Below are 27,232 nucleotides of genomic sequence, written 5' to 3'. Positions count from 1 at the left end.
ATGGAGACTAGAAAGGAAGAGAGGGTATTTAAGTCAGTTTCCCTAAAATTAAATTTTAATAATCGGGTGAAATATCCTATTTGGATATTAAAAAGGTATCTTAAAGAATCTTCGTTATTTGAATGGTAGTCATATTTTGCTTGTCTTATATATCTAAGAATTCAAATTCAAGGACTAATTAACCAAAAACTGCTTTTAACTTATATAAGGTGAAACCAAATGACCTCAAATTTCACCACATATATATGGCACATAGAGAATGACAATAACTAAAATAGTGACGTGTTAACATATCCCACAATTACATTTGGAGACTAACATGAGAAACCTATCATTTAGATGATTGATAATAAATATACTTTTAACCCTTAAAAAGCAATAAAACTTCTAAGAAAGAGTTCTGGACAACAAATATTGTTTCCCTGCTGCGGAGAGACAAGGAGAAAAAATGTCATTGGTGGAAACGAACCGTAAGTAAATGAGAGGAGGGACAAGGAAACAAAACCAAATAGTAATCAAGTGTGCACTAAGCAGCCGTGTAACACGAATCCCGTGCCGTTATGACACGGGTCATATCCTAGTATAACAAATTATGCATCGTAGAAACAACATCAACAAACAAGAATGTAAATCTAGTGAGATAAAAGCAAGTATCAAAAGCATAATTATTCAATCTTTATTGCATTAAAACATTTGGCTCTTACGAACCTTTTCCCAATTATTGAATTTTTGAATAACAAAGTTACTGTCAGTGAGAAGTTATCTTCCAAATTATAAGCAACGTAATCATGACTAAATTTTAGTCTCACTATATATGCTTTTCTAGGTTCATTCTTAGTGAATTAGTTGTAACTTTTATTTTTCTAGCTACTCTAATTTAAATCAAAGTTGGTAAAACATACTCCACTATTTTTTTTGGCTCATCAAGAATTCCAAAACAAAAATATCCAAAGATCCAACAAAATTGTGAAACATAATGAACCAATGATCTAAATTCAAAAATGTTTTACACAATATAGAGGATGAAAAGTCAAACAATTTTTGTGAAGACAACACCGCCTAGTTCACTCAAACGATCATATTTGATATCAAGACAAGCTACTCGAAGTATCAAATATGTTTTATAAAATTCTCAAACATTTTATTTCATCCAATATCATTTCAAGTTGCGTTAGATTACATACATGTTATTCAAAAAATCCACCAAGTTTAGAGGAAAAAATAACATACTCATAATCATCACTAACTCATTCATGCTGCAAATATTCAAAGTTCATATCATGTTATGAAAAATTGCAATGTTAGGTTCAAACAGTTCATCCACATGATATCCTTGCAGTGTCGAGTCATAAGACTTGGTTTAGTGCAAGCATAACAAATAACTTTCATTATAAAGATTATGTTCATTTCTTGGTGAGAGTTGGTATTCACATCTGTTTTGACTAGGTTTCCAATTCTTTCGGTTTTGGTTCGGTATCAAATTCCATCTCATAAGTTTCAAACTTATATGAGTCACACATTTATTGTCATAGACAATGATTCTCACGTGCAATCATTCTAAAATTTAACAATCAATTTATTTTCAATCTAGAATCCAATCATTTGATCACTACAATAACTACAAACAGTTCATCTATACTTCATTTTCTTTGAAATTTCAATTGGTCATAACCCATTTTCCACTCTTTTCATACCAACAATGAAATCAACAAAACCATTGCTCCATGAATCGATTAATCTCTGGTATTTTCTCGTAAATTTTATTTTATTGGAAAATATAAAACTTGCTCAGGTAAGTGAATTCTCACCTGTTACAATCATTTACATGTGAGCATTTGAAACCAAAAATAAGTAAGGTATGCACTTACATCATTACTTAGAATCAACAAAGAAATTAGTACTCCAAGTTGCTCTTAAGTATCAAACAAAGATTCAAAGTTCTATAATTATAACATCATATATTATAACTTTTTATTAAGCATATTATCAAACATATGTGGTGCACTAGTTTAATTGCTAACATTGCTCTTATTTTTCATTGCCAAAACAATAACATGAAGTACTATAGCCAAAACATGAGTATTAGTGCAATTCTTACATCCTTAATCTCTAAGCTTAAGTATCACATCTCATATTTAAGACAAACATACGCAACGATTTTGAAATTACCACATCTCTCAAACCAAAAATCCAACTGGAAAATTTGAAAAAAAAGATATGTTCCTGATCTACAAGTTTAATTAACTTTGGGTATTACATTAACTAGTTGGAATCCTAACAAGCTAAGCTCCAACAACGTATTACTACATTAATTGAACAGGTTGTTGTGCTAGCCTACCAGCGAACCTCATGGGTAACCTAGCCAAAGGAGCCGAAGCGGATGGGGGGGCTGAGATTGTGTCACAAGGGGGCAAGCTAACTCTACCTTCCATGTTAATTCCTGCAATATTACGCCATTTGGGGCTCGAACCTGGGACCTCCTGGAGCGCATGAAACTTTGGGAAACAGGGATGACCAGCTGAGCTAGGTGCCCGTTTTTAATGTTACAGGAATTCAAATTATTTACACAAAGATCAGGAAAAACGGATTCAATCAGGACTAAATTTCAGCCAGTCAGAATTTTTCAGATACATTATGCATTTTTTAAAAATACTTTAAAAATATTTTTCGGACTTCAAAAATTCTGAAATTTGACATGATTGATCCTCATGATGTCTAATAATATATCAGATAAAATTTCTAGACCCAATTCATTTTCGTACAAGAGATAATTATAGAACTCTACATCATGTCAAAAATATTGTTTATCAACAACAATATTTTTTCTATGCTAAATATTAACGAAGAAAAATATTAACCATGCTACTCCTAATCCATAAAGATTAGATACAAAATTTACTTCGGGTGTCAAGTAACCTAATTCCAAGCATCATGGTAAATCACTAAAGATATTTGACAGACTACCACGAGTTAGATAGAAAGATCGGAAGAGAGAGAGTGTCTGCGACTCGGTGAATCGGCGATCAACTCAGGTCAAACCTTCTTCTTCTTTTCGTTTTCTGTGTGGATCAAAATTTTAATTCAGGTGAATTCAAATGATTGGTGTTAAAAATTTGATAGTAAATAATTGAAAGTATGTCGGAAACAAAAAGAAATCGATCAGAAACTCATTCTTCTGAATCAAAATTTTTTAGTTATAAATCTAGTTTTCATTCTGGAGAAAAAATGGGTAATATCACTGAAGATAATCCCAAATGTTTTATTTCCGATGATGATATTGATGAGGGATTGAATGAATGGAAATACAGTTTGATTGGGAGATTAGATTCCGTTAAACTGAAAATTCAAACAGCTGATTCTGTTCTAAGGAAGCAATGGAAAATAAGAGGTTCAATTCAGTTAATACCTTTTGGTAAAGGTTTTTTTGTTATTAAACTTGATAATGAAGAGTATAAACAACATATTTGGAGTGGTGATTGGAAGGTTGAAGATCAAAATTTGAAATTAAGGGTCTGGGAACCTAATTTTAAACCAGAGGAACCAAAATCAACCACTGCTTTTGTTTGGGTTCAATTTCCTGGTCTCAGTATGGAATACTAGAAATAAAAGGTCATACTAAACATGGGAAATTCTTTAGGTCGTTGGATTAAAGTGGATGAAACAACTCTTAAGAGAGAAATATGTTATTATGCAAGTGTTTTAGTTGAAATGGATATGTTAAAATACATTCCTAACAAAATATGGGTTTAATCCAAGTATGGTAGCTTTGAACAAAGAGTTCATATTCCAAAAGTTCTAAAGTTTTGTATCAATTGCCAGGTAGTAGGCCACTCAGTAGCAGAATGTAAATCAAAGAAAAAAGTTTCAGATCAGGTGGAGAATGAACCCGTTGTTCAAACTAAGAAAACCTAGAGAAAGGTGAAGAATAAAAACAAAGTTGGTTTTGATATTTGTTTTCGTGAAGAAGAAATGGCTCAGAATTCTCAACATGCTCATATTTTGGATAGTGAAGATGAGATTATTGATGCCATAATTCCTCCAATTTCACAGGATGGTGTTGGTGAATTTTTAGTTGGCAGTTCTCAAAATGCAAATGATAAAGTAGTTAATTCTGGAAAATTCCATATTCTCCAGAACACTTCTGAGGAAATCTTGAACTCTCTCAATGCATTTCCAGTTTTATCTGCATCAATGGTTTTGGAAGTGTCTTCAAGTGCTCCTTCTATCAATGAAGTTATCACAATAATACCTCATCTGAGTAAAAATGGCTCAAATGTAGAAACTACTCAAGTCAAGCAGAAAACAGGTACAAATGTGACAACCCGAAAACAAGCTGCAAGTTTAGTTACAACATTGAGTAAAAATGGGAACCTGAGAAGAGGTAATTCTTCTCAATCTCAACCTTCTAAATGAAGATCATATATTGGAATATCAAAGGCCTTAGAAGAGTAAAGGCTAAAGATAAACTTAAAAATTTAGTTCATTCTTTTAGTCCTTCAATTTTAATTCTTGCAGAGCCAAAAATAAGATATTCTACAGACTTCATCAAAAAATTGAAGTTACCCGGTATGCATTATGCAATACATAATTCTATTGAAGTGAATAAAGGTAATATTTGGATTCTTTGGAGTGCTTCAATAAAACCTCCAACTATGATTTCATGCACAAGACAGGAAATAACAATTGCAGTTGGTGATACTTTAATTACTGGAGTTCATGCTGCATCTTTAACTGTAGATAGAAGAGAACTGTGGAATGATATGGAAGAAATAAATTATTTAAATAAAATATGGCTGGTAATTGGAGACTTTAATGTGGTTACTTGCCATGATGAAAAGGTAGGTGGGTTAAAACCATTGAAATTCTCAATGTTGGAGTTTAATAATTGCTTAAATAAATGTGGTCTGATTCAATCACCAAAAACTGGATTAGAATTTTCTTGGTGCAATAACAGAGATGGAAGGAAAAGAATTGTTTGCAATCTTGACAGGGTTGTATTTAATGACAAATGGTTAGAAGTATTTCCAAATTGGGGTTACGAAGTTGGTGCAAGGGGCATTTCTGATCATGGGATTTTGTATGGAGCTAGTGCTGATATTTCAAAGCCAAAGAATGTTCCTTTCAGAGCATTAAAGGTATGGAAAACTCATCCTTCTTTTAAACAAGTTATCATTGATTCTTGGAGTTCAGATATTATGGGAAATCCAGGTTTTATATTTATGAGTAAACTAAAAAGACTCAAAAAAGATATTCAAATATGGAACTAGAATTTTTTTGGTAATGTTACAAAAATACTAAAACAAGCAGAGGAAGATGTTTTGAAAGCAACCATTTTATCTGACAGAAATCCTTTGGATTTACATCTTTTCAATAACATTGTTACATTAAGAGGGAAACAGGAGATATTATTAGATCAACAGAAGGAAATCATTCGGAAAAAATCAAGAGTGAAATGGTTAAAAAATGGAGCTGCTAATACAAGATTTTTTCATGTTAATCTCAAGATAAGGCAAGCTCAAAATGCAATAGTGGAATTAGAAAAACTGGAAGGTGGTATTACTTCTAACCAAGAGGAAATTGCTGACATCTTAGTCAAGAATTTTGAAGATAAATTTTCATATCAGGAAGTCACTTTTGATAATAACCTTTTTAATGATATTCCTGATGTGGTGAATGAATATGATAATTCTATACTTGAAGATACTCCAAAAGCAGAGGAAATTAAAGAAGCAGTATTTGATCTAAATCCAGATAGTGCCCCTGGCCCAGATGGCTTTGCTGGATGGTTCTATAGAGAAGTATGGGAGATTATTGGCAATGACTTTATAAGAGCAATCCAGTTTTGGTGGAGCAGAGGTTTCAAACCTAATATCTTAAATGCTAATTTTTACTTCTTCCAAAAGTTAAAAATGCTAAAAGAGCAAACAAATTTAGACCAATTGGATTAATGAATTTCAGTTTTAAAGTTATCATAAAAATCATTACAAAAAGGTTAACTGAAGTTATCAAGAAAGTGGTTTCTCCTCAACAGGGTGCTTTCATCAAAGGGAGAAATATTCAAGAAAAGATTGCATTGGTCTCTGAATTAGTAAATGACATGGATTACAAGAGAAGAGGTGGTAACATGGGGTTGAAACTAGATATCACTCAAGCCTATGACTCTCTAAGTTGGGAATTCTTGTTTCAAGTAATGCTAAAATTTGGTTTCTCAAGAAATGTTACTAAATGGCTCCATACTCTTCTAAAGTCAGTAAAGATATTTGTATTGTTAAATGGAGGGCCAGTGGGATATTTTCAAGTTAGTAGATGGCTGAGACAAGGTGATCCACTATCTCCACTTCTTTTTGTCATAGCTGAAGATCTATTAAGCAGAATTTTAACAAGAATGGTGCAGAATAATCAAATTCTTCCAATGATTACAAGAAACAATGTCCATCCTTCTCATATATTTTTTGCAGATGATATCTTTATATTTTGCAATCCTGATAAGAGGAATGTGAGAAAACTACTGAAGATTTTACAAGACTACCAAGCAGCTTATGGTCAAGTGATTAGTTTATAAAAAAGCAAGTGCTTTATTGGTGGTACAAGTGAAGCAAGAAAACTTGAAATTGCGGAAGTTTGTATTATGCCACTATCGCAATTCCCTGACAAGTATTTGGGAGTCATACTGGAACCAGGAAGAATAAAATCCTCTCACTTATGGGGCATAGTTGAAATGATACAAGAAAGTTTAGTTGGATGGAAAATGTTTTAGGGTAAAAACTGATTCTACTGGGTTTGGTAAATTTGGGTGTGTTGATGAGAACCGAATCCAAACCCCCAAACAAATGCACTGCACGGGAGTACTTTAGATTCGAGAGATCAATCTGTATAATCCTGGCCTAAACCAAGAAATGCCCGTTCCAGTCTTGCTTCGGTCACAAAGTGAAGGAGAAGGGTTGATCTTAGGGAGGGAAGCGAATAAGGTGTTGAGGTCAGAGTGGTTAGATCTGAAGGTGTAGCTATTTTATGACTTGTATCAAAATATGGAACTAGCTTGTGGAATGTAAGCTATCAGTTCTTTGGTTTTCTGGATACTGTGTTGATAACACTTCTTGTGTTGTTGTTAACCAAAACTGTTGTCATTGGACGAAATAGGTAGAAACCTATTTATACAAGTCATAATTGAACGCACCCTGATCTCGTAGGAAGTGTGAGTAGTTGAGTGGTGGAGAAGTGGGGTAATGTGTAAATGCTAGAAAACGAGTTAGTTTACACCCACTACTTCTTTCCACCACTAACTGCCCGCTTTCCTGACACTTTCTTATAATGGACGTGTTGCACGCCGCACACCATAGACCGCCAGACCAATACCCTGATGAGCATCCCCCAGTTTGTGACATGTTTGATCTCGAGTATTTTCGTGGAAAATGTGTAGCAGATTGCTGAGTGGGTCTCGTATGCAAGACCTAGGTGGCGGATAGCCATGTGTGGCAAGTCAAGTCAGGAGACTTGCCGTAGGAAAATAATGTGTGATGCTATTAGGTTAGTCTCGGTTGGTTACCTAAAACTTACCATAGGCCGGTCAATTTTTGTGGCGAATTTGGACGGCTGAGATTGTAATTCATGAGAGAAGGTGGTCGTTGATTATGGACACACTCCATTGGCACCTGGTGATGGCATAGTGGCACTAGTGGCATGATAGTACGACTGGCACATGCCAGTAACCTAATGGCAAGAATGTTACATGTCAGTGGCATGGTGACGCGAATAGCGCCTGGCATAGCCGCGATCGACATATTGGTGTTGGTTCCAAATATGGCTCGGTAATATTGGCTTCAGTTTCCGTATCAAACATAATGCCCTAAGTAGCATTATTTGGTATGGTTGGCATAGCGGCCATACCTAAATTAGGGCTTGGCATGCAAAAACCCTAATTAGAGCTTATGTGTCATGTGGCCACGACACGATGACGTTTTTTGTGCAGATGGTGCCATGGCCGTGTCGAAGGAATTATGGTAGGGCCATAATGTGGGAACGACTACAGGCGCAAGGATAACCGTGGGTGGCCATAGTGTGGCGCCCTTTTAGGGTTTTATGGGCCCCGCATGGCTTGTGGCATGTCGTGGGACATTGGCGCGGCATGTCACGTTTGGCATGTCGATTAGCATGGTGGCGTGGTAGGGCGTGTTTGGCATGCCAATTAGCATGGAGGCGCGGCAGGGCACGTTTGGCATGCCAATCATGGAGGCGCGGAGGGCGCGTTTGGCATGCCAATTAGCATGGAGGCGCGGCAGGGATCGTTTGGCCTTCAATGCATGTGGTGGGTTTAAAGCGACCTGATTGGTCAAGAAAAGGGGTCGACCAAACATAAGGCGGGGCCACACCTCTAGTGCTCGTGACGCATTTAAAGTGACCGTCGATGGGAAAAAGGAGGGTCGGCAAGCAGCATGGGGGCGTGGCCATCTGCAGGTGGCGCCGGCTGGCCTATGGCATGGCCACACCTCCCCTTGTTGTGACTCCTCTTTTATTCCTCGTTTTTTGATTTCGGGTAGGACTTTGCACCTACTAATCCATGAAGGATCAATTGCCTAGTTTGCCTAGGTTTAGTTTCGACCATCAGGGTTTGATATACTACGCAGGGCGAAAAACCTAATTTTTGCAAATTAATTAGGTTTATATTCGAATGTTGTGAATTATCACAAAATTGATTAAATTTGGTGAGTTCTGTGTGTTGACACAGAGTTCTTTTATTTTCAGAGAGCAGTTAGCGCGTCTCTTGACTGAATACTTTATGCAGACCTTAATTTTGACACTTCGGGAAATTCATGCTACTCTGCTGCGAGTGATTATTAATTGTCATGTCATATCAATATTAAGGGTTCAGCCGGGGAACAAAGCAAAGAAAGTACCCAATGAGCCTTACATTAATGAATAATACATGTGTGATGTTGAAATTTACAAAATATATGGGATTGTTGCTACATGCACCATTCTGGATAAATTTCATGTAAATATATTGAAGTTCTCAATAAATGCGCCAGTGACAAGGTTAGACATTCATCACTTTTTCATGGCTCTGTCTCGTTGCAGAATGACAGCATAATAAATGCAGGGTTTTACAATTTTATCCCTGAACTAAAAACCACCATCAACATTAAGTCCCCTGCTTAGCACGTAACAGTGACATTGTTGCGGGGTAAGCACTAGATGGTGACAGATGAAAATAAAAATTCATGAGAAGAGTAAGCAGACGTTACCAGGAGATAGGTCGGCTTGGCCTTTGATCATAACATGTTTAATGAAACGTCGAGGCAAGTGTCAATCACTCTTCTAGCACGTTGATGCAGAGAACAATAAAATGATGTATTTAAGTAGTGGAATCTCGACTAATGGGTGTTAAGGCAGTCGAGCCTTGAATACAAAGATGAGTGTTGAGGAGATGGAGCCGTCAGCACTATAATGTGTTGAGGCGGTGATGCCTGACAACACGGGTGAGTGATGAGGATATTGCGCATCTCAGCACTAAGATGAAGATCTGTTGAGGAAGTGATGCCATACAACACAGTAGTGAGTGTTGAGGAATTTGTACGTCTCAACACTAAAAGGAGATCTGTTGAGACAACATGCCTGATAATACAGTAGTGAGTGTTGAGGAATTTGCACATATCAACACTAATAGGAAGGATGTGTTGAGGCATTTTTCCTGGCAACACAGTAGTGAGTGTTAAGGAATTTGTATGTCTCACCATTAAAAGGAGATGTGTTGAGGCAGTTTGTCTAGAAATACAGTAGTGAGTGTTGAGGAATTTGCACGTCTCAACACTAATAGGAAGGATGTGTTGAGGCAGTTTTCCTGGAAACACAGTAGTGAGTGTTGAGGAATTTGAACGTCTCAACACTAACAGGAAGGATATGTTGAGGCAGTTTTCCTGGCAACACAGTAGTGAGCGTTGAGGAGTTTGAACGTCTCAACACTAAGAGGAAAACGTGTTAAGGCAGTATGCCTAACAACACAATGGTGAGTGTTGAGGAATTTGCACGTCTCAACACTGAGAGGAAAATGTGTTGAGGAAGTATGCCTGACAACACAATAGTGAGTGTTGAGGAATTTGCAGGTCTCAACACTAAGAAGAAGGATGTGTTGAGGCAGTACACCTGGAAACACAATAGCGAGTGTTGAGGAATTTGCACGTCTCAACACTAAGAGGAAGGATATGTTGAGGCAGTACGCCTGGCAACACCGCCGTGAGTGTTGAGAAATATGCACGTGTCAACACTAAGAGGAAGAATGTGTTGAGGCAGTACGCCTGGCAACACAGTAGTAAGTGTTGAGGGATTTGCACGTCTCAACACTAAGAGGAAGGATGTGTTGAGGCAGTACACCTGGCAACACAGTAGCGAGTGTTGAGGAATTTGCACGTCTCAACACTAAGAGGAAGGATATGTTGAGGCAGTACGCCTGGCAACACCATCGCGAGTGTTGAAGAATTTGCACGTCTCAACACTAAGGGGAAGAATGTGTTGAGGCAGTACGTCTGGCAGCACAGTAGTGAGTGTTGAGTGATTTTCACGTCTCAACACTAAGAGGAAGGATGTATTGAGGCAGTTTTCCTGGCAACATAGTGGTGAGTATTGAGGAGTTTGCACGTCTCAACACTAAGAGGAAAACGTGTTGAGGCAGTATGCCTGACAACACAATAGTGAGTATTGAGTAATTTGCACGTCTCAACACTAAAAGGAAGGATGTGTTATGGCAGTTTTCCTGGAAAAACCATCGCGAGTGTTGAGGAATTTGCGCGTCTCAACACTAAGAGGAAGAATGTGTTGAGGCAGTACGCCTGACAAAACAGTGGTGAGTGTTGAGGGATTTGCACGTCTCAACACTAAGAGGATGGATGTGTTGAGGCATTACACCTGGAAACACAATAGCGAGTGTTGAGGAATTTGCACGTCGCAACACTAAGATGAAGGATATGTTGAGGCAGTACGTCTGGAAACACCGTCGCGAGTGTTGAAGAATTTTCACGTCTCAACACCAAGAGGAAGAATGTGTTGAGGCAGTACACCTGGAAACACAGTAGCGAGTGTTGAGGGATTTGCACGTCTCAACACTAAGAGGAAGAATGTGTTGAGGCAGAGCGCCTGGCAACGCAGTAGTGAGTGTTGAGGGATTTACACGTCTCAACACTAAGAGGAAGGATGTGTTGAGGCAGTACACCTGGCAACACAGTGGTGAGTGTTGAGGAGTTTGAACGTCTCAACACTAAGAGGAAAACGTGTTGAGGCACTATGCCTGACAACACAATGATGAGTGTTGAGGAATTTACACGTCTCAACACTAGGAGGAAAACGTGTTGAGGTAGTATGCCTAAAAACACAATGGTGGGTGTTGAGGAATTTGCACGTCTCAACACTAGGATATTTAAAATTTATTTATGTGCCTAATAGATATAAAACATATTAGTTTAAGGATAGTAACTTAGCTCTGTTTCCGCTAGGAATGTCCTTCACGCATGATTGGGCTTTGGGTATATTAGGCTCTCCCGTGAGTAGGCATCAGGCGTTAGTGGTGACATCAGGAAGTCAACGGATTGATAGACGGACAGAAGTCCCCAGGTCTTGATGGGACGAAAATAGCCGATTGTAAAGAGAGTTGTTCAACAAGACTTACTCGTGGAATCTGTGAAGCTACACTCTCCAGGCAATTGCGTCACATTTGCGAGTTGTCCATGCGGCAAAAAAGAATAATCTTCAGGATTGGATGGCTTGTTGGAGACCCTCTCAGGTATAGACACTGGAAAAGGATATACTCCTAGCTTTGCCTTGATTTCGAGGTTGATGTACCCGTAAACGTCTCTGGATTCTCCCTCTGAGTTTTTTATTATGGTTGGGTAATGAACAACTTCCTGCTTTGAAATCTTTGTAACTCTCAGAGTCTTGATGGTGAAAATGTTGGAATCAAAAGCCGCGTCTGTCAAACTCAACATCCTTCAAGTGAGCGGCGGTTAGGAGTCCCCAGTTGCATCTATCATTAACGCTTTCTAAAAAAGATTGAGGTTTGGGAGCGGCTTCCCTGACTGGAAACAGACACGGTTTTGTGAACGGAGTCCCCGGAAAGCATTAATGCACAACTTCATCAATTGATGTTTAGTCACATTTGGATCATGACAATCGAACGCTTGAATTCTGAATCCCTTGACATAATTTTGAACGCCTGAATTCTCCTCATATGTTTGGGTCTAAGCGCAAGTGCCTATGGTGTTCATCCTGCTGCTGCTGGTGGAGGGATTATCATGCTTTGCAGGAATGAGTGTGTGGGAATGTGAATGATTGATGTTGTCACTGTATGGTTGGTCAAATCGATGAAACCATTGTCGAGTTGAGTGTACTATATTACAGTAAAACTTTTTTAAAATAATACTTGATAATATAATACTCTCGCTAAAATAATAAAATTTTCCAATCCCGACTCGGGCTTTTAGTGTTAAAATAATAAATTCGATAAAATTATAATATAATACATTTCAAAAGTTCCCCTTAAGCATTAATAGGTCCCAAATATTATATAAAATAATAATTCCATTAAAAATAAAAAATAATTCTCATACACATTAAATTTCTCAAAATTTGATTCAATATTGGTTTGTTTGTGACTAAATTGAATTGTAAATTGTATGTTAAGTACAAAAATTTTGTGTATAAAAATATTTTTTCAGGGAAATTAATAAGATTTATTATTTTAAAAATAAGTGTCATTTTAAAAATATTTCCGTTAAATTTTTTCTATCTTTTTCTATATTTTCCACTTTTAAAAATCTATTTCGATATTTATCCTAAGATACTTTATTTTTATTTTTTTATATGGAAATTCTTGTTTTTTCCAAAGAAATTTTTTAAATTAAGAATTATTCTTTAAATTAATATATTACTATTACATGTATAAAATAATAAATTATTATTTTATCGATTAAGTAATACTCCCTCTGTTTTTTATAAAAGATATACTTTCACTTTTTCATTTTAGCCTAAAAATAGGTCAAATTGAAAAAGTGAAAGTATATATTTTCCAGAAACGAAGGGAGTATCTCTTTAAAATAATAGGATTTGGATGGTCCCAAGCCTATTATTTTATAGATGTTTTAATGTATGTTTGAATTGTTAAATTGTACACCCCAATTTTTAATCTGCTATTATTATGCATATGATTGCCAATATTTGGTCGTACCCTCCTGTTTATTTGGGTGCATTTTATTCATTCCCATTTGGGTGCATTTCCTGTTGGAATTTGAATTTTGTTTTGTTTGTGGTAACATGCCCAAATAATGCTTCCAATAGAACGATTTTTTGGGATCATGGTTTTTCTGGGGACTATGGTTCTATTTTTAGTAAGACATTTAGAAGTAAATCTAGGTCACCTCTTATCTAGATATTTATATTAATACCTAAACTACCCTCCTGATTAACTTTGAATAATGATTAGTTAGTGTTAATATTAGTTAGTGTAATGATTAGTGAAATGATTAAGTTAAATATAATTAGTTAGATTAAAAAATCAGATGGGTTTTCTTAAAAAGAAGTAGAATTATTGAATAAAGTTAGAGAAGATGAAGAAGAAAAACATGGAAAAAAATTTGAGTTCACTAAGCTTGAGTCATCTGTATCACGTAACCGAACAAAATCGGAGGAAGAGTATTTGAGTGCCCAGGTATGCTTCAAACTTAGATAATGTTGGTTGAATTGCTCCAAATTTTCAAAAAAATGTAAATTTTTGAAGTAGATTTGGCATTGTTCGGTTACCTTACGTGAAGAACATGTAACCGAACACACCTGAAAGTGTATTTCGGTTACTTTTTCCAAACACGCAGGTTACCGAACAATCTCGTTAATGGAGGTTTTTAGTCGTTCGGTTAACATACATGTTACCGAACTTTGTTTATAGGATTTACAGCGTAATGTTCGGTTTGCCCGCAATGTTACCGAACTTTAGGGTCTAGAAGTTCGGTTGGTTCGCAAACAATATCTAACCGAACTTTACGTGAACATAAGATTTTACCAAGTGTACATAGTTCGGTTGGTTCGCAAACTTCATACCAACCAACTATCAAACCGAACTTTACGGAAAAAAATATTTATACCAAGTGTAAGAAGTTCGGTTGGTTCGCAAAATTTTACCCAACAACATATCTAACCGAACTCAATATCAGAGTGAAGTTCGGTTAAAGTAAAAACTTAACATTTTTGTGAACGAACTGAACTTTTGGACTTCTCATTATTTTCGTAAACTAAAGTTCGGTGATATCCTTATTTTGCGAAGGAACCGAACTTATGGACTTGTGTTGTTATAATACAAGGAGTTCGGTTAAAAGTATTTTTTGCGAATCAACCGAACTCTGAGTTCGGTTAAGAAAAAACTAATTCGTGATAACCGAACTTTTTGCGATGAAACCGAACGTTTTGCGACGCAACCGAACTAAAAGTTTGACTGAGACTTGTTTTTTGCGACGTAACCGAACCTTTCTCTGAAAAACCCTCCATTAAACCTCTCTGCAACTTCCATTTTCAACTCACTTTGATGTTTACTTCTCATTTTTTCAACCAAAAACAAATGACAAGTAATGGGTTTGTGAGAATATCTTTGTTAATGATTTAAATTAAGCTATATGTATATAGAGGTGGTGGTGGTAATCGGTGGTTGGTGGTGGTGATAACCGGAGGTGGTGGTGGTAATCGGTGGTTGGTGGTGGTGATAACCGAAGGTGGTGGTGGTGGTGATAATCGGTGATGGTGGGTGGTGGTGGTGGGAGGAGGTGGTGGTTATATATATATATATGTGGTTATTATGTTGATTCTAAATTAAATTAGGTTAAGGGTAGGTTAGTCATTTCAACGCTTTAGGTCACCCCTTATAATTATAGAGAAGGTGGCCTAATAAAAACAAGGTCCCTTCAAAAAAATCATGGTCCCTAAAAAATCGTTCTTCCAATAATACTTGTTGGGTACCCCTCTTAAAAGGTCGCATAATATAAGTTTGGTTTTTTTCATCTCTCTTGCATAATATAAGTTAGGTAAGGCTTTTAACACGGTCGTATAATATAACTTGGGTACCTCATCAACAAGGTCGCATAAATTACAATGGGCAAATAAATAAGATAGTCCCATAAAATGAATTGAGTGCGAAACTAAGAGTGTCGTATAAAATAAATTGGGTACAACACTAAGGTGGTCGCATTAAATAATTTGTTATGTTGTTGATGATGTAAAAATTACAATTCATAGTGATCAATCCTAGCTAATGAACATCTAAATTAAGTCGAGGCCAAGATAAATTACCACGTTTGCCGTTGGTGACAGGTTTTGCTAATAACATTGAAAGGAAAATTTGACCAAATTAGTAAAATTCCAACAAAAACAAAAACATAAACACAGAAAAGTTTTTATTTACGTCATTAATTTCATTTATAAGAGTCGTATCTTTTATGATTAAGCATCCATTTAAAGACTAGTACCGGTAAAACAACAGTTGGAAGAAAGTTTAATTCATACTACATATTACAAATGTAACAATCAGTAGTAATATATTCTTGACTTGATAGCTTAAGAATAAATTTGAAAAGAATATAGGATGAGATGAGAAACTCTTGCTTACCAGTCCTGAGATATTGTAAACTTCTTAAAACAATATTTTGAAACAGACTGAATCAGCGATATGTTAAAGACCACATTCTTCCATACCGCAGATACTACGGACGGAATCATGCCGGAGGTAAAGCTTCAACTACACAAGTTCATCCGAGGATATTACATCCAAAAATTGTGGCCCATCGAGTAAGATAGATAATATGGAATATACTAAGGCCAAATGAGAGATTTGTACCACCTCACAACCTTCATTTTGAGAGATGATTCCTGCCCCTGCTGCACCAGGGTTCCCTCTAGAGGAATTATATGACTAAATGTTTTGTAGTTCTTGAATACGTTATCCACGTTGTTGAGGGAGTGCAAGAAATGGTTTGAAGGTCATCAGTAATCCTACCACTTCAACCATATTTAGAACAAAGAAAACCATCTCACTGCCTGCACATATTAAACAGGAAAAATGACATTTAGAAATGGAATATCGAAGTGGGTTCGCTAAAGATGTACTTTGGAAAAGAAAATGAACTACGAAAGTGAAGGTTCGATAAACATCTATTGGATTCTGATTTCACAGAGGGCTGTATGAGTGGTCGCAGACTCGCAAGGAATAATTTAGAAACACGGTTTGATTTCAAACTCAAACTGGCATAGGACTATATCAGATAGATTTTCAGACCTGGAAGAAACGAAGCATTCTTTCGCGATTGTCCCCATGAAAACCTGCATATATCAAGCTCATGATATTGAATCCCAAACATGTAGAAAAGTAAAATATGCTTCAACGAACTGAAGTCCATAGTACCACACAAATTATTCATGTATCACTAACTTGAAGCAAAAGAGATACTTACAAAGCACCACCACCAAATGGACCAAAGGCTTTGAAAAGAGACATCCAAGTCATAGAAATGCCATTTGCAGCTCCCCTTTGGTGCTGAGACTGTTATTAATATCATTAAAATAAAAATGCCGAGTTAAAAGCACATTCAGAGACTGTTATTTATATCACTAAAGTAAAAATGCAGAGTTAAAAGCACATTCACAAAATGGAACATGAAACTAATTGAAAGAAAATGGAGAATTACCACTGCATTGTTCTGTAGGATGAATAACCCAGTGATAATTGATAGCTGTTTAATAGTATGGATTGAATAGTGTTAGAAGATTAAAGTTTAAAAATTAAATTATAAAAGAAAACATTACAAGTGCTAAATTTATATATTTGATTATTATTGAAAGAGAAAAGCGAAAATAATATATGAAGGCGCCACAGTAACCTCTGAAGTTGATATAATATGTATTTATCAAACCTCAATTGATATTCCATTACAATCAGAACTTCAAAGTTATCAAAAAGGGGAGTTTGAATAAGAAATCAAATAACCATTACAGTTACAGAGATCACTAAGAGAAGCAGTCACATGGGTTTATACTTTCTCTCATGCAAAAATATGGTATCCGCAATGTTAGGTTCCAACACTAAAGTTGCAGGCAAAAGAACAAGAACAACAATATGAGACGTATACAACAGAAATTCGTCTAACGTAGAGTGAAGCATTATAACTAGAACTTGGGTTCACAATGTGCACAAATTTAAAGATCATCTTCCATTTTCAAATACTCACCAATATCACTCTGATGAAGAACAACGATACCATTAAGGTCTAACTTCCTACAATCTTGAGTACTTTTAGCTGATATCCAAACCCTAAAGGCATTGGCATCTACAGTCTACAGAATCTTGGTATGACCCCCCATATGTATTTTTGATTTCCTAAGCAAAATCAGAACCTTCTAGCTTTTTTCGAATCTGAGTAGTATTTCTACACACGAGTTAGTGTTCGCTTTCCTACAACTCTTATCCGATACAACTATTATGAGGATATCAACCCAATGAATTCTATAGGAGAACCACGGATATTTAGGTTTTTGACAGTAAAAAAAGGGTAAGGGTTTCAAACACAAAAAAAATCCAATTACAATTACCCTACTATCTGATATAAATGAAAAATTAAATAGACATACATACATATACCGTCTGGATTTGATGAAGTCATATCCATCCGTCTCTGATTCTATGCAAAGTTACATAAGAGGGAGAAGAGGATGCACTAAAGCTGAGAAACTGAAACCGAGATTGGGATTAAAGGGAAGCTACGGGATATAACCCTCTGCCCATTTTCTATTCCAACCCATTTAAACTAACCTAACCCAACTACTGTAACTAACTGACTAGGGAAGGGTAGATTAGGTAGGAACTGGAACGGGTCAGTGGGTGAGTTGGACTTGCACTGTTGCACATGTTGATAGGTTTTGAGCGAGTCTAACTAAATCCGTATCTTTTCATGAAATGTGTAAAAAATTGCTCGGGCAAAACCAAGGCAGTGACTACATACAACCCACATAATATTAAATGCAACCCTTTCAAAACATTATTAACTTTATTGAGGTAAGTGAATAGAAATTAACTTTATCTTCTTTGTTTCATTAGGTTTCAGTTTTGCCCTAGATGATCCGTCATCCCCAAATTCTTCTCGGTTCTCCAATCTGATCAAATCAATCATTATTTCTTTTATCTTCTTAACAAAGTGTGTTCTATATATATAAAAATTCTTAATCACCGTAGGACATGTGATTATTACCTCTGTAAATTTCAAGTTTCAACCAATTTTCCTCTTCCTTTATGTTTTTCTCCAATCAAGATCAGAGCCTTCATGAGAAAAAAAACAAAACTCATTCAAAAAATCAAATAAATTTAATAGAAATTCTTAAGAAACAGATGCAATTGAATGAAATCCATTACCAAGATTTAGGACCCAATTGAATCAACCAAAGATATGGTAAGTTATATTGAAAAGTGAACCCATGTATGATGTATGTTCTTGGGATTCAAACAAAGTTTAGAACCTGCTGTTTAGGTTCATACGATAAAGAGACAATTGTGATTGGTAAAGGTGATCGTCGAAAAAGAAGAAAAGAAAAAAAGAATGACGGTTCGTGTCTGCAAACGTTGTGTGGAAGACTAAGAGATAAGTTTCGTTTACCCACGTCAAATACGATTTCTGAAATTTCTAACAGGGTTGTATTTATCATTAATATGGGTTGTATTTAGTCACTGCCAAAGCGAAAGCTCAATTTTTTTTAATTAACTCTGCTGCCTGTTTTTAGGGTTTTATTCTGCTTGTTTGCAGAGTTTTTCAATGAAACCTTATAGGGGTTCCAAGATTCTGGTTTTGAGGGCTCACAAAATGATAAAAAATGGGTCATGAAATAGTAAATCTAAAACCCCTTATCCTAATAATTAATTAATGTTAATGATTAGGTTAACTAAATTAAGTAAGATTAGTGATAAATTAGTAATAAGATTAGACTAATCATTTGATTTATAGTTTATATTTGAAATCAGAATCACGGGATTTCTTTTTCTTTTGAAAACTGGAGTTACGGTTGGGAAACCCCAACCGTATACAAAACCAGGGTAACTTTCGGTTGGGAAACCCAACCGTATACGGAAGTTAGTTAAGCACTTACGGTTGAGAGTTCATATTTTCCCAACCATATACAAAACCAGGGCAACTTCGGTTGGGTTTTCCCACCTATACAAAAGTTAGTAAAGCTTTTACGGTTGCTAGTTCATATTTTGCCAATCGTAGAAAACTTATACGGTGAGAAAATCAATCTTTTCCCACCGTTAATCTCTAATTGGATCAAATCTAACCTATTCATCGGATCAAAAGCATTAAAAAAGGATTGGGTTTTCGATTCTTACCCAATTAAAATTATTATTTGCTGAGAATCGATGATTAATCGTTGTTGAAGTAAAAGAAAATAATAGTGATGGAGGAGAAGAAGAGAGGAAGAAGAAGAGACGGAAGGGTTTAGGTTTAGGTTTAGATTTTATTTTATTTTTTCTTTTTCCAATCGGGTTTTGCTTTTGATTTAATTAGATTTAGGTTTGGTAATTATTTAAGTTTTCAAAGGATACTTTTATATTTTTGATAACAAAATAGGTTTTTCCACATCTACATTTGGGATAGTTGAATTCATAGGATCCCTCAAAACCAAATCCTTGAAGCCCCTATAATAGGTTTCTTTTCGATCCGTGGTGGTTGTAATATTATACTACAAATTATGGATGCATCTTCTATCATTCAAAATCATCTTAGGTGATTTTCTCTCTTCTTTCTTAAATGTTTACTATAGCACCGTAGCAGAATATTAAGCACAATAGCACCTTAGCAGAACATTAAGCTCTACTGGATGATTCAAGTTGCAATCGTCTCCGAGACAGATCAAAACGATCCAAATTCTATTTCTAATGTTTTAAGGTAATCAGAATCTTTTAGTATTTTAGTTCTTTTTTTCTGCTCTTATGAATTGGCTATGATTTATAATGCAGAATGCCAAACGGCAACAACGGTGATGATAAATTTATTGTCCCCAACACCGTTTTTTTTTAATCGAAAATGAGGTTTCCCTCAATATATTGATAGTAAAGAACCATAATCTCCATATAAGGAGTTTCGGTAGATCATTACATGTTCACCAAGTTTGAATGTTAAGATATTCTAAAATTTGTCGTAAAGAATCTCCTTTCCAATTATGCTTTATGGCATATTTGTTACAAAAAATGGAGATTTTGGTTTCCCAAATTACATTAGTTCTTAAGTCAATATTAAAAACCAGAGCTTTGAAATTTATGTCTTTCGAGGTAATGTTTATGAAAAAGCGGGGGTACAACAACCACACCCGATATTTCGATTAGCAATCTGTATGGACTAACTCCAATATACTTTCAAGAGAATCAACTAGACTCGGTCTTAATAAAGTATATCAAAGAGTTATAATATCTCTATTTCACAATGTAATCGGCAAATCGAACAGATAGAAATTCGTGAGCCTGATTATTATGTGAAATAACTTGAACGGTATCAAAGACCAATGTTCAAGTGTCAATTAATGTAAATCAACAACCAAAGGTTGGATATTCTAATTGATTGATCTTAACGCCCAACCTGTGATATTTCAATTATATAAAAAAATATAACGTGGAAAAGAAATAACACAGACACCGGAATTTTGTTAACGAGGAAACCGCAAATGCAGAAAAACCCCGGGACCTAGTCCAGATTGAACACACACTGTATTAAGCCGCTACAGACACTAGCCTACTACAAACTAACTTCGGTCTGGACTGTAGTTGAACCCCAATCAATCTCACACTAATCCAAGGTACAGTTGCGCTCCTTACGTCTCTGATCCCAGCAGGATACTACGCACTTGATTCGCTTAGCTAATCTCACCCACAACTAAGAGTTGCTACGACCCAAAGTCAAAGACTTTAATAAACAAATTTGTATCACACGGAAAAGTCTATGATAATAGATAAATCTGTCTCCCACAGAAATACCTACAAGTTTTTGTTCCGCCTTTTGATAAATCAAGGTGAACAGGAACCAATTGATAACCCGGACTTATATTCCCGAAGAACAACCTAGTATTATCAATCACCTCACAATAATCTTAATCGACGCGGCGAAAGAAGATATTATGGAATCACACACGACGAGACGAATATGTTTGTGACTACTTTTATATCTTGCCTATCGGAGATATTAATCTCAAGCGAATCGTTACGATTGTACTCAACATGATAGAATCAACAAGATCAGATCATACAACTACAATAAAGTAGTATCGGTCTGGCTTCACAATCCCAATGATGTCTTCAAGTCGTTAACCTACAGGGTCTCGAGAAGAAACCTAAGGTTAAAGGAGAATCGACTCTAGCTAATACAACTAGTATCACACAGGAGGTGTGGGGATTAGGTTTCCCAGTTGTTAGAGTTCTCCCTTATATAGTCTTTCAAATCAGGGTTTGCAATCAATGTTAGCTTAGTAACAAAGCATTCAATATTCACCGTTAGATGAAAACATGATTATATTCAAGCTAATATCTTTCAACCGTTGGATAGAAAACTTAGCTGGTTACACACAAATGAAATGCACGATTTTAGGTTTGTGTAACCGTACCCAAACATGTACATTTGTTGGTTCAATAATAGCTAACCAAGTGGTTAGCCATATGAGCACTTTCATATCAACCGTATTCTTCTTCACCATAACTAGTTCAAATGACTCAAATGAACTAGTTAGAGAGTTGTTCAATTGTATAAATATTATAGAAGTATACAAGACACAATTGAAGAAAAAACAATTTGATTCACTCGAATCGATTCATAAACTTTATAGCCACGGTTTTCAAATTGCATTCCTTAGTTAATATAAATATAAGTTCACAAATAATACACTCTAGATATAACCAACTCAAGTACGCGGACTTAAGTTCCCGGAAGGAGTTCACAAACTCCAGCAGATTTTCACAAGATGAGAACTTCCGCCAGTTCGCGGACTTGGTTCGCAGACTGAGTTCGCGGACTGAGTTCACAGCTCTAGTTCTGGTTTTCCTGATCAACAAAATACGCATAATTTGGTTCAAGGAATAAGGACTTATACATATATCTGCTGCCACACAATGCTTATATCCAACATTGGTTACATAATCTAAACTCTCATTTCAATCATTGAAACATTCTTAGAAGACGTTATATAGTTGTTATTCACAAACCATTTTTCGTCAAAGCCATTTTCAAAGTGATTGAAACATAACATGACTTTCGTCACTACGTAAAGATGAACTTGGCCAAAGCAAAAGCTTACCAACACGTATTTCGAGAAAAAGATAAGCGAGATAAACTCGGCTCGAAATAACAAATGTGTATAATCAAAGTCTATACAGCAAAACGACTTTTGTCTCATGATAAGAGATAGGGTAGATATACTTTTGAGTGATAGATAAGTTCAAGTCTCCACATACCTTTTAGTCGATGAAGTTCCACCAGTTCCTTGAGTAGTTCTTCTTCTTGTATGATGATTACCATGGAGTTCTTGAGCTCAACTACATTTTCTGTCCTAGTCCGAGACTTAGCTATAGTAGACTAGAAATCAAGACTTATAGTTCTCATCACTAACATTGACAAACATGCTTGAGATAGCAACGCATGCGAGTTCGACCGAGCAGTGCTCTAACAATCTCCCCCATTGTCAATTTTAGTGATAAAACTATCAATACATACGGAATACAAAAATAAATAAATAAAATTTTGTAGATCCTATTCTGCATGCCTAATCTTCAACATTACTCGAAATCTTCGTCACTTCCAAGAACTCCAATGATCCCAAAGGTTATATGTTCATCATCATCGTTGTTGAAAATCCGTAGCTATAACAATGAGAAAACAATAATTCTCAATCATTATAATACAGTGTCATAGTATTATTGTTAGAGCATTGCTCGGTCGAACTCGCATGCGTTGCTATCTCAAGCATGTTTGTCAATATTAGTGATCAAAACTATAAGTCTTGATTACTAGCCTATTAGATCCAAGGTCTTGGATTAAGATAGAAAGTGTAGTTGAGCTCAAGACTCCATGGCAATCATCATACAAGACGAAGGACTACTCAAGGAACTGGTTGATCTTCATCGAATAAAAGGTATGTGGAGACTTGAACTTATCTATCACTCAAAAGTCTATTTACTCTATCTCCTACTCTTGAGACAAAAGTCGTTTCGATATATAGACTTTCATTATACACATTTTCTATTTCGAGCCGAGTTTATCTCGCCTATCTATTTCTCGAAATGTGTGTTGGTAAGCTTTCGCTTTAGCCGAATTCATCTTTACCTAGTGACAAAAGTCATGTTATGTTTCAATCACTTTGAAAATTGCTCTGACGAAAAATGGTCTGTGAATAACGGTTATATCCATCCTCTGAGAATGTTTCAATAATTGAAATGAGAGTTTAGATTACATAACTATTGGTAGGATATAAGCATTGTTGTGGTAACACATATATGTATAAGTCCTTATTCCTTGAACCAAAGTTTGCGAACTTTGTTGGTCAAGAGAAATGGAAGTGCCATGAGCCAAGTCCGCGAACTAGCGGAACTTCTCGGCCCGAGATTTTCTGGTGGAGTTTGTGTACTCCTTCCATGAGCTTAAGTCTGCGAACCTAGTACGCGAACTTGAGCTGGTTATAACTAAAGTCGGTTTTTCTTGAACTAATGTTTAAATAAACTAAGGAATGCTTTTGCAAATCGTGGCTATAAAGTTCATGAACCGATTCGAGGGAATCAAACCGATTTTGCTTCAATTCTGTCTTGTGTAGTTACATAAGATTTCCTTCCAATTGAACAAATCTCTAACTAGTTCATTTGAGTCATTTGAATTAGTTATGGTGAAGAGGAATAAGGTTGATATGAGAGTAATCATATGGCTAACCATTTGGTTGACTTGTTGAACCAACAAATGTTAATGTTTGGGTACGGTTCATAAACCCAAAATTAGACATTTCATTTGTGTGTGACAAGCTAAGTTTTTGATCTAACGGTTGAGAAATATTAGCTTGAATCTAATCAGATTTTCATCTAACGGTGAATATTGAATGCTTTGTTACTAAGCTAACATTGATTGCAAACCCTGATTTGAAAGTGTATATAAGGGAGAACTCTAGCAACTGGGAAACCTAATCCCCACACATTCTGTATGATACTAGTTGTGCTAAGCTAGAGTCAATTCTCCTTTAACCTTTGGTTTCTTCTTCTAAATCAGGTTAACGACTTAAAGACTTCATTGGAATTGTGAAGCCAGACCGATACTACTTTTCTTGTAGTTGTGTGATCTGATCTTGCATCTTCTATCGTACGAGTACAATTGAAATAATTGGCTTGAAATTTTATATCTCTGATAGGCAAGATAAAAAGTAATCACAAACAAACTTCGTCTCATCGTTTGTGATTCCGAAATATCTTTTTTTGTTGCGTAGATTAAGATTATTGTGAGGTGATTGATAATACTAAGTTGTTCTTCGGGAATATAAGTCTGGTATTATTGATTGGTTCCTGTTCACCTTGATTTATCAAAAGACGGAAAAAACTCGTAGGTATATTCGTGGGAGACGGATTTATCTATTATCGTATACTTTTCTGTGGGATACAGATTTGTTTATTAAAGTCTTCGACTTTGGGTCGTAGTAACTCTTAGTTGTGGGTGAGATCAGCTAAGGGAATCAAGTACGCAGTATCCTGCTGGGATCAGAGGCGTAGGAGCATCACTGTACCTTGGATCAGTGTGAGATTTACTGGGGTTCAACTACAGTCCAGACCGAAGTTAATTTGGAGTAGGCTAGTGTCTGTAGCGGCTTAATACAGTGTATGTGCAATCTGGACTAGGTCCCGAGGTTTTTCTGCATTTTCGGTTCCTCGTTAACAAAATTATGGTGTCTGTGTTATTTCTTTTCTGCATTATATTTGTTTATATAATTGAAATATCACAGGTTGTGCGTTGTTCAATCAATTAGAATATCCGACCTTTTTGGTTGTTGATTTAAATTGATTGACACTTGGATATTGGTCTTTGGTACCATCCAAGTTATCTCTCTTTGATAAGGACTCGCATATTTCTATTTGCTTGAGTAAAGATCAAATCGAGAGATTGAGATATAAACTCTTTGATATATTTTTTATTGATTGAGTCTAACTGTCTAGTTGATTCTCATAAAAGTATATTGGAGTTTGTCCATACAGATTGATAAGCGAAATATTGGGTGTGGTTGTTGTACCACCACTTTTTCAATTGGTATCAGAGCGGGCAAACACGTTCAAGACCTTACAAGTTTGTGTTTGTAGCGATCTGACTCTATGGACAGAGGTGTTATCTCAATATACGTACCATCAGTCCTCGATGGAGGAAATAAACTCAACACCTTCTCTAAAAATACCTCTCTTGGAAAGGTAAAAATACTTGATCCAAAGTCTGTTCAAACCTTTGCATTCAATGTTGTTTCAGACACAAGTGAAACCTCTAACTTGTCTTGGGCTGATGAATGTTGTTCAAATAGTGATTGGTTTGACAAACCATTGATAACAGTAAGGATCAAGGATTTTATAAAAAGAAGCATGAGATGTGATACACATCCTCAGTCATCCTTTGTTGCTAATGATTCTGAGAAAGAAAAATATTTAAGTGTCAACGTTTTGAATACGTCTGATGGATGTGATGAACCCGCAGCTCTCGCAGCAAAAACATCCACATACTCAAAGTCTGATTCAGAAATTGGGTCTGACACGAAGATTTTTGAATTCTTGAATAAAAAGGTTCTTCAAGAAAATCTTAAATTAAAAGCTTCGTTGAAGAAATTAAAATCATTAATCCAGGTGAAAGATCTTGAGATAGATTGTCTCAATGATAAACTCACCAGAACCATTGTTCTAAAGGAAAAAAAGATTAATACTCTCAAAGATGATCTACAACGATTGTCTGGAAGTTCTGACAAAATCTCAGCAATGTTATTTGGTCAGAAATCCTTTGGAAACACAAATGGTTTAGGATTTAAAAGCAAGACTGCAAGTATTGTCAACCCTGTTTCGAAATGTCATGGGAAATTAAAGGTTGACAGTTGTGATAAACATAAGGCACTTCAACAAGACAAAGGATCTTCGATTTGTTCGTTTTGTGGAAGTGCGAATCATGTTCAAAGCACGTGTTGGAGGTTCAAGAGGATCAACAAAATAATGTCCAGTCTGCAAAAGAACATGCAAAAGATGAATCTGGATAATCAACATAGGTCTAATAAAACCAATGCTTCCAGAATCATAAGAGGTAGGAAACCTGTTTATACAACAAACCTTGGTAAATCACTATGTGATAAACAAGGGGAGCGTTTAGCTCATAATATCTCTGTCTAGTCCCAGAGACGTTCGCATCCTCATTTTTAACTTGAGAAAATGAGGCTTTGCATCTTTGTGGCTCAAGTATTGTTGTTTTTTTTTGTTAAATATATATATATATATATATATTGAATCTTTAAAAATGGAAGACTTTTTCTTCTAGGGTTTAGACGTTCACAAGTCTATCTATTTCATTTGTAGACTCATTTCTTTTCTTAAAAAGATACAGTTTCATGGCTCCTGTAACTAGAAGCATCATGAGCAGAGATGCAGTCGAAGCAATCAACGTGTATCTTTGTAAAGGAATCTCTTCCTCAAGGATAAAGAAAGTGAAGACTACAAACTGTGGAGAAGGTTCTTCCTCTAACTACCTTTTGTCTTTTTATCATCATGATGATAACTTCAGGGGTTTGGTGAAAGATTTCATCAACAAAAGAAACAATTTAAAATCTCAAATTGTTTCATCTTTAGAAGAGATAGATCACTATGAAAAAATGTTATCTCTAACCAAGAACACCTTGCGTGAGCTAAAAAGAGAACTTAGTGAGTTGACTGATATTCTGAAAATTTGGAGGAATTGAACGATCCCATAATCAATGGGTTTTTCAATAATGAGAAGGAATTCTCATTAGAGGCTCTGAGAAAGATCTGCAACGACTAGTAAGTCTTCGGATGAGAATTCTATTTTCTATTAGAAGAATAACTAGAGTTTGAAATAGCCATTATTGTGATTTCACATAGTTATGCCCAACGTTTTCATCTTCATGTTTTTAGATTTATTGGTTTAAATTCTAAATTGTTTGGAAGATGATTTTTGCAGTA

At 35.8% G+C, this 27,232-nt stretch overlaps 2 protein-coding genes across 2 annotated transcripts; one reads left to right on the top strand and one right to left on the bottom strand.

Moving 5' to 3' along the window:
• Window positions 1-3,969: 3,969 nt before the first annotated feature.
• On the top strand, window positions 3,970-5,948 carry LOC113315617. The gene is made up of 3 exons (XM_026563881.1): window positions 3,970-4,381; window positions 4,516-5,208; window positions 5,308-5,948. Exons 1-3 carry the CDS (start codon window positions 3,970-3,972, stop codon window positions 5,946-5,948), a joined length of 1,746 nt encoding a protein of 581 aa, XP_026419666.1.
• A 9,448-nt stretch (window positions 5,949-15,396) lies between these two features.
• LOC113316904 (protein ZINC INDUCED FACILITATOR-LIKE 1-like) lies at window positions 15,397-18,082 on the bottom strand. Its single transcript, XM_026565059.1, has 5 exons — window positions 17,647-18,082; window positions 16,707-16,751; window positions 16,473-16,561; window positions 16,298-16,341; window positions 15,397-16,059 (listed from the first exon to the last, which is right to left on the bottom strand). Exons 1-5 carry the CDS (start codon window positions 17,650-17,652, stop codon window positions 15,962-15,964), a joined length of 282 nt encoding a protein of 93 aa, XP_026420844.1. The 5' UTR covers window positions 17,653-18,082; the 3' UTR covers window positions 15,397-15,961.
• Between the last annotated feature and the right edge of the window lie 9,150 nt (window positions 18,083-27,232).

Source organism: Papaver somniferum, chromosome 10, assembly GCF_003573695.1.
Source record: "Papaver somniferum cultivar HN1 chromosome 10, ASM357369v1, whole genome shotgun sequence".
NCBI lineage: Eukaryota > Viridiplantae > Streptophyta > Magnoliopsida > Ranunculales > Papaveraceae > Papaver > Papaver somniferum.
Note: the sequence above shows the minus strand (reverse complement) of the source record. Positions and strands in the feature narration are given on the sequence as shown.

What these genes read in the sequence shown, in the direction of transcription:
- LOC113315617 (XM_026563881.1), top strand. Translation starts at nt 3,970, where the DNA reads ATGGCTCAGAATTCTCAACATGCTCATATTTTGGATAGTGAAGATGAG. An exon ending in AAATGGGAACCTGAGAAGAG is followed by an intron (nt 4,382 to 4,515) that starts GTAATTCTTCTC and finishes TAATTCTTGCAG; the next exon opens with AGCCAAAAATAAGATATTCT. An exon ending in AGATATTATGGGAAATCCAG is followed by an intron (nt 5,209 to 5,307) that starts GTTTTATATTTA and finishes TAAAACAAGCAG; the next exon opens with AGGAAGATGTTTTGAAAGCA.
- LOC113316904 (XM_026565059.1), bottom strand. An exon ending in TCCTACAGAACAATGCAGTG is followed by an intron (nt 16,562 to 16,706) that starts GTAATTCTCCAT and finishes TATTAATAACAG; the next exon opens with TCTCAGCACCAAAGGGGAGC. An exon ending in GAATGCTTCGTTTCTTCCAG is followed by an intron (nt 16,060 to 16,297) that starts GTCTGAAAATCT and finishes TAATATGTGCAG; the next exon opens with GCAGTGAGATGGTTTTCTTT.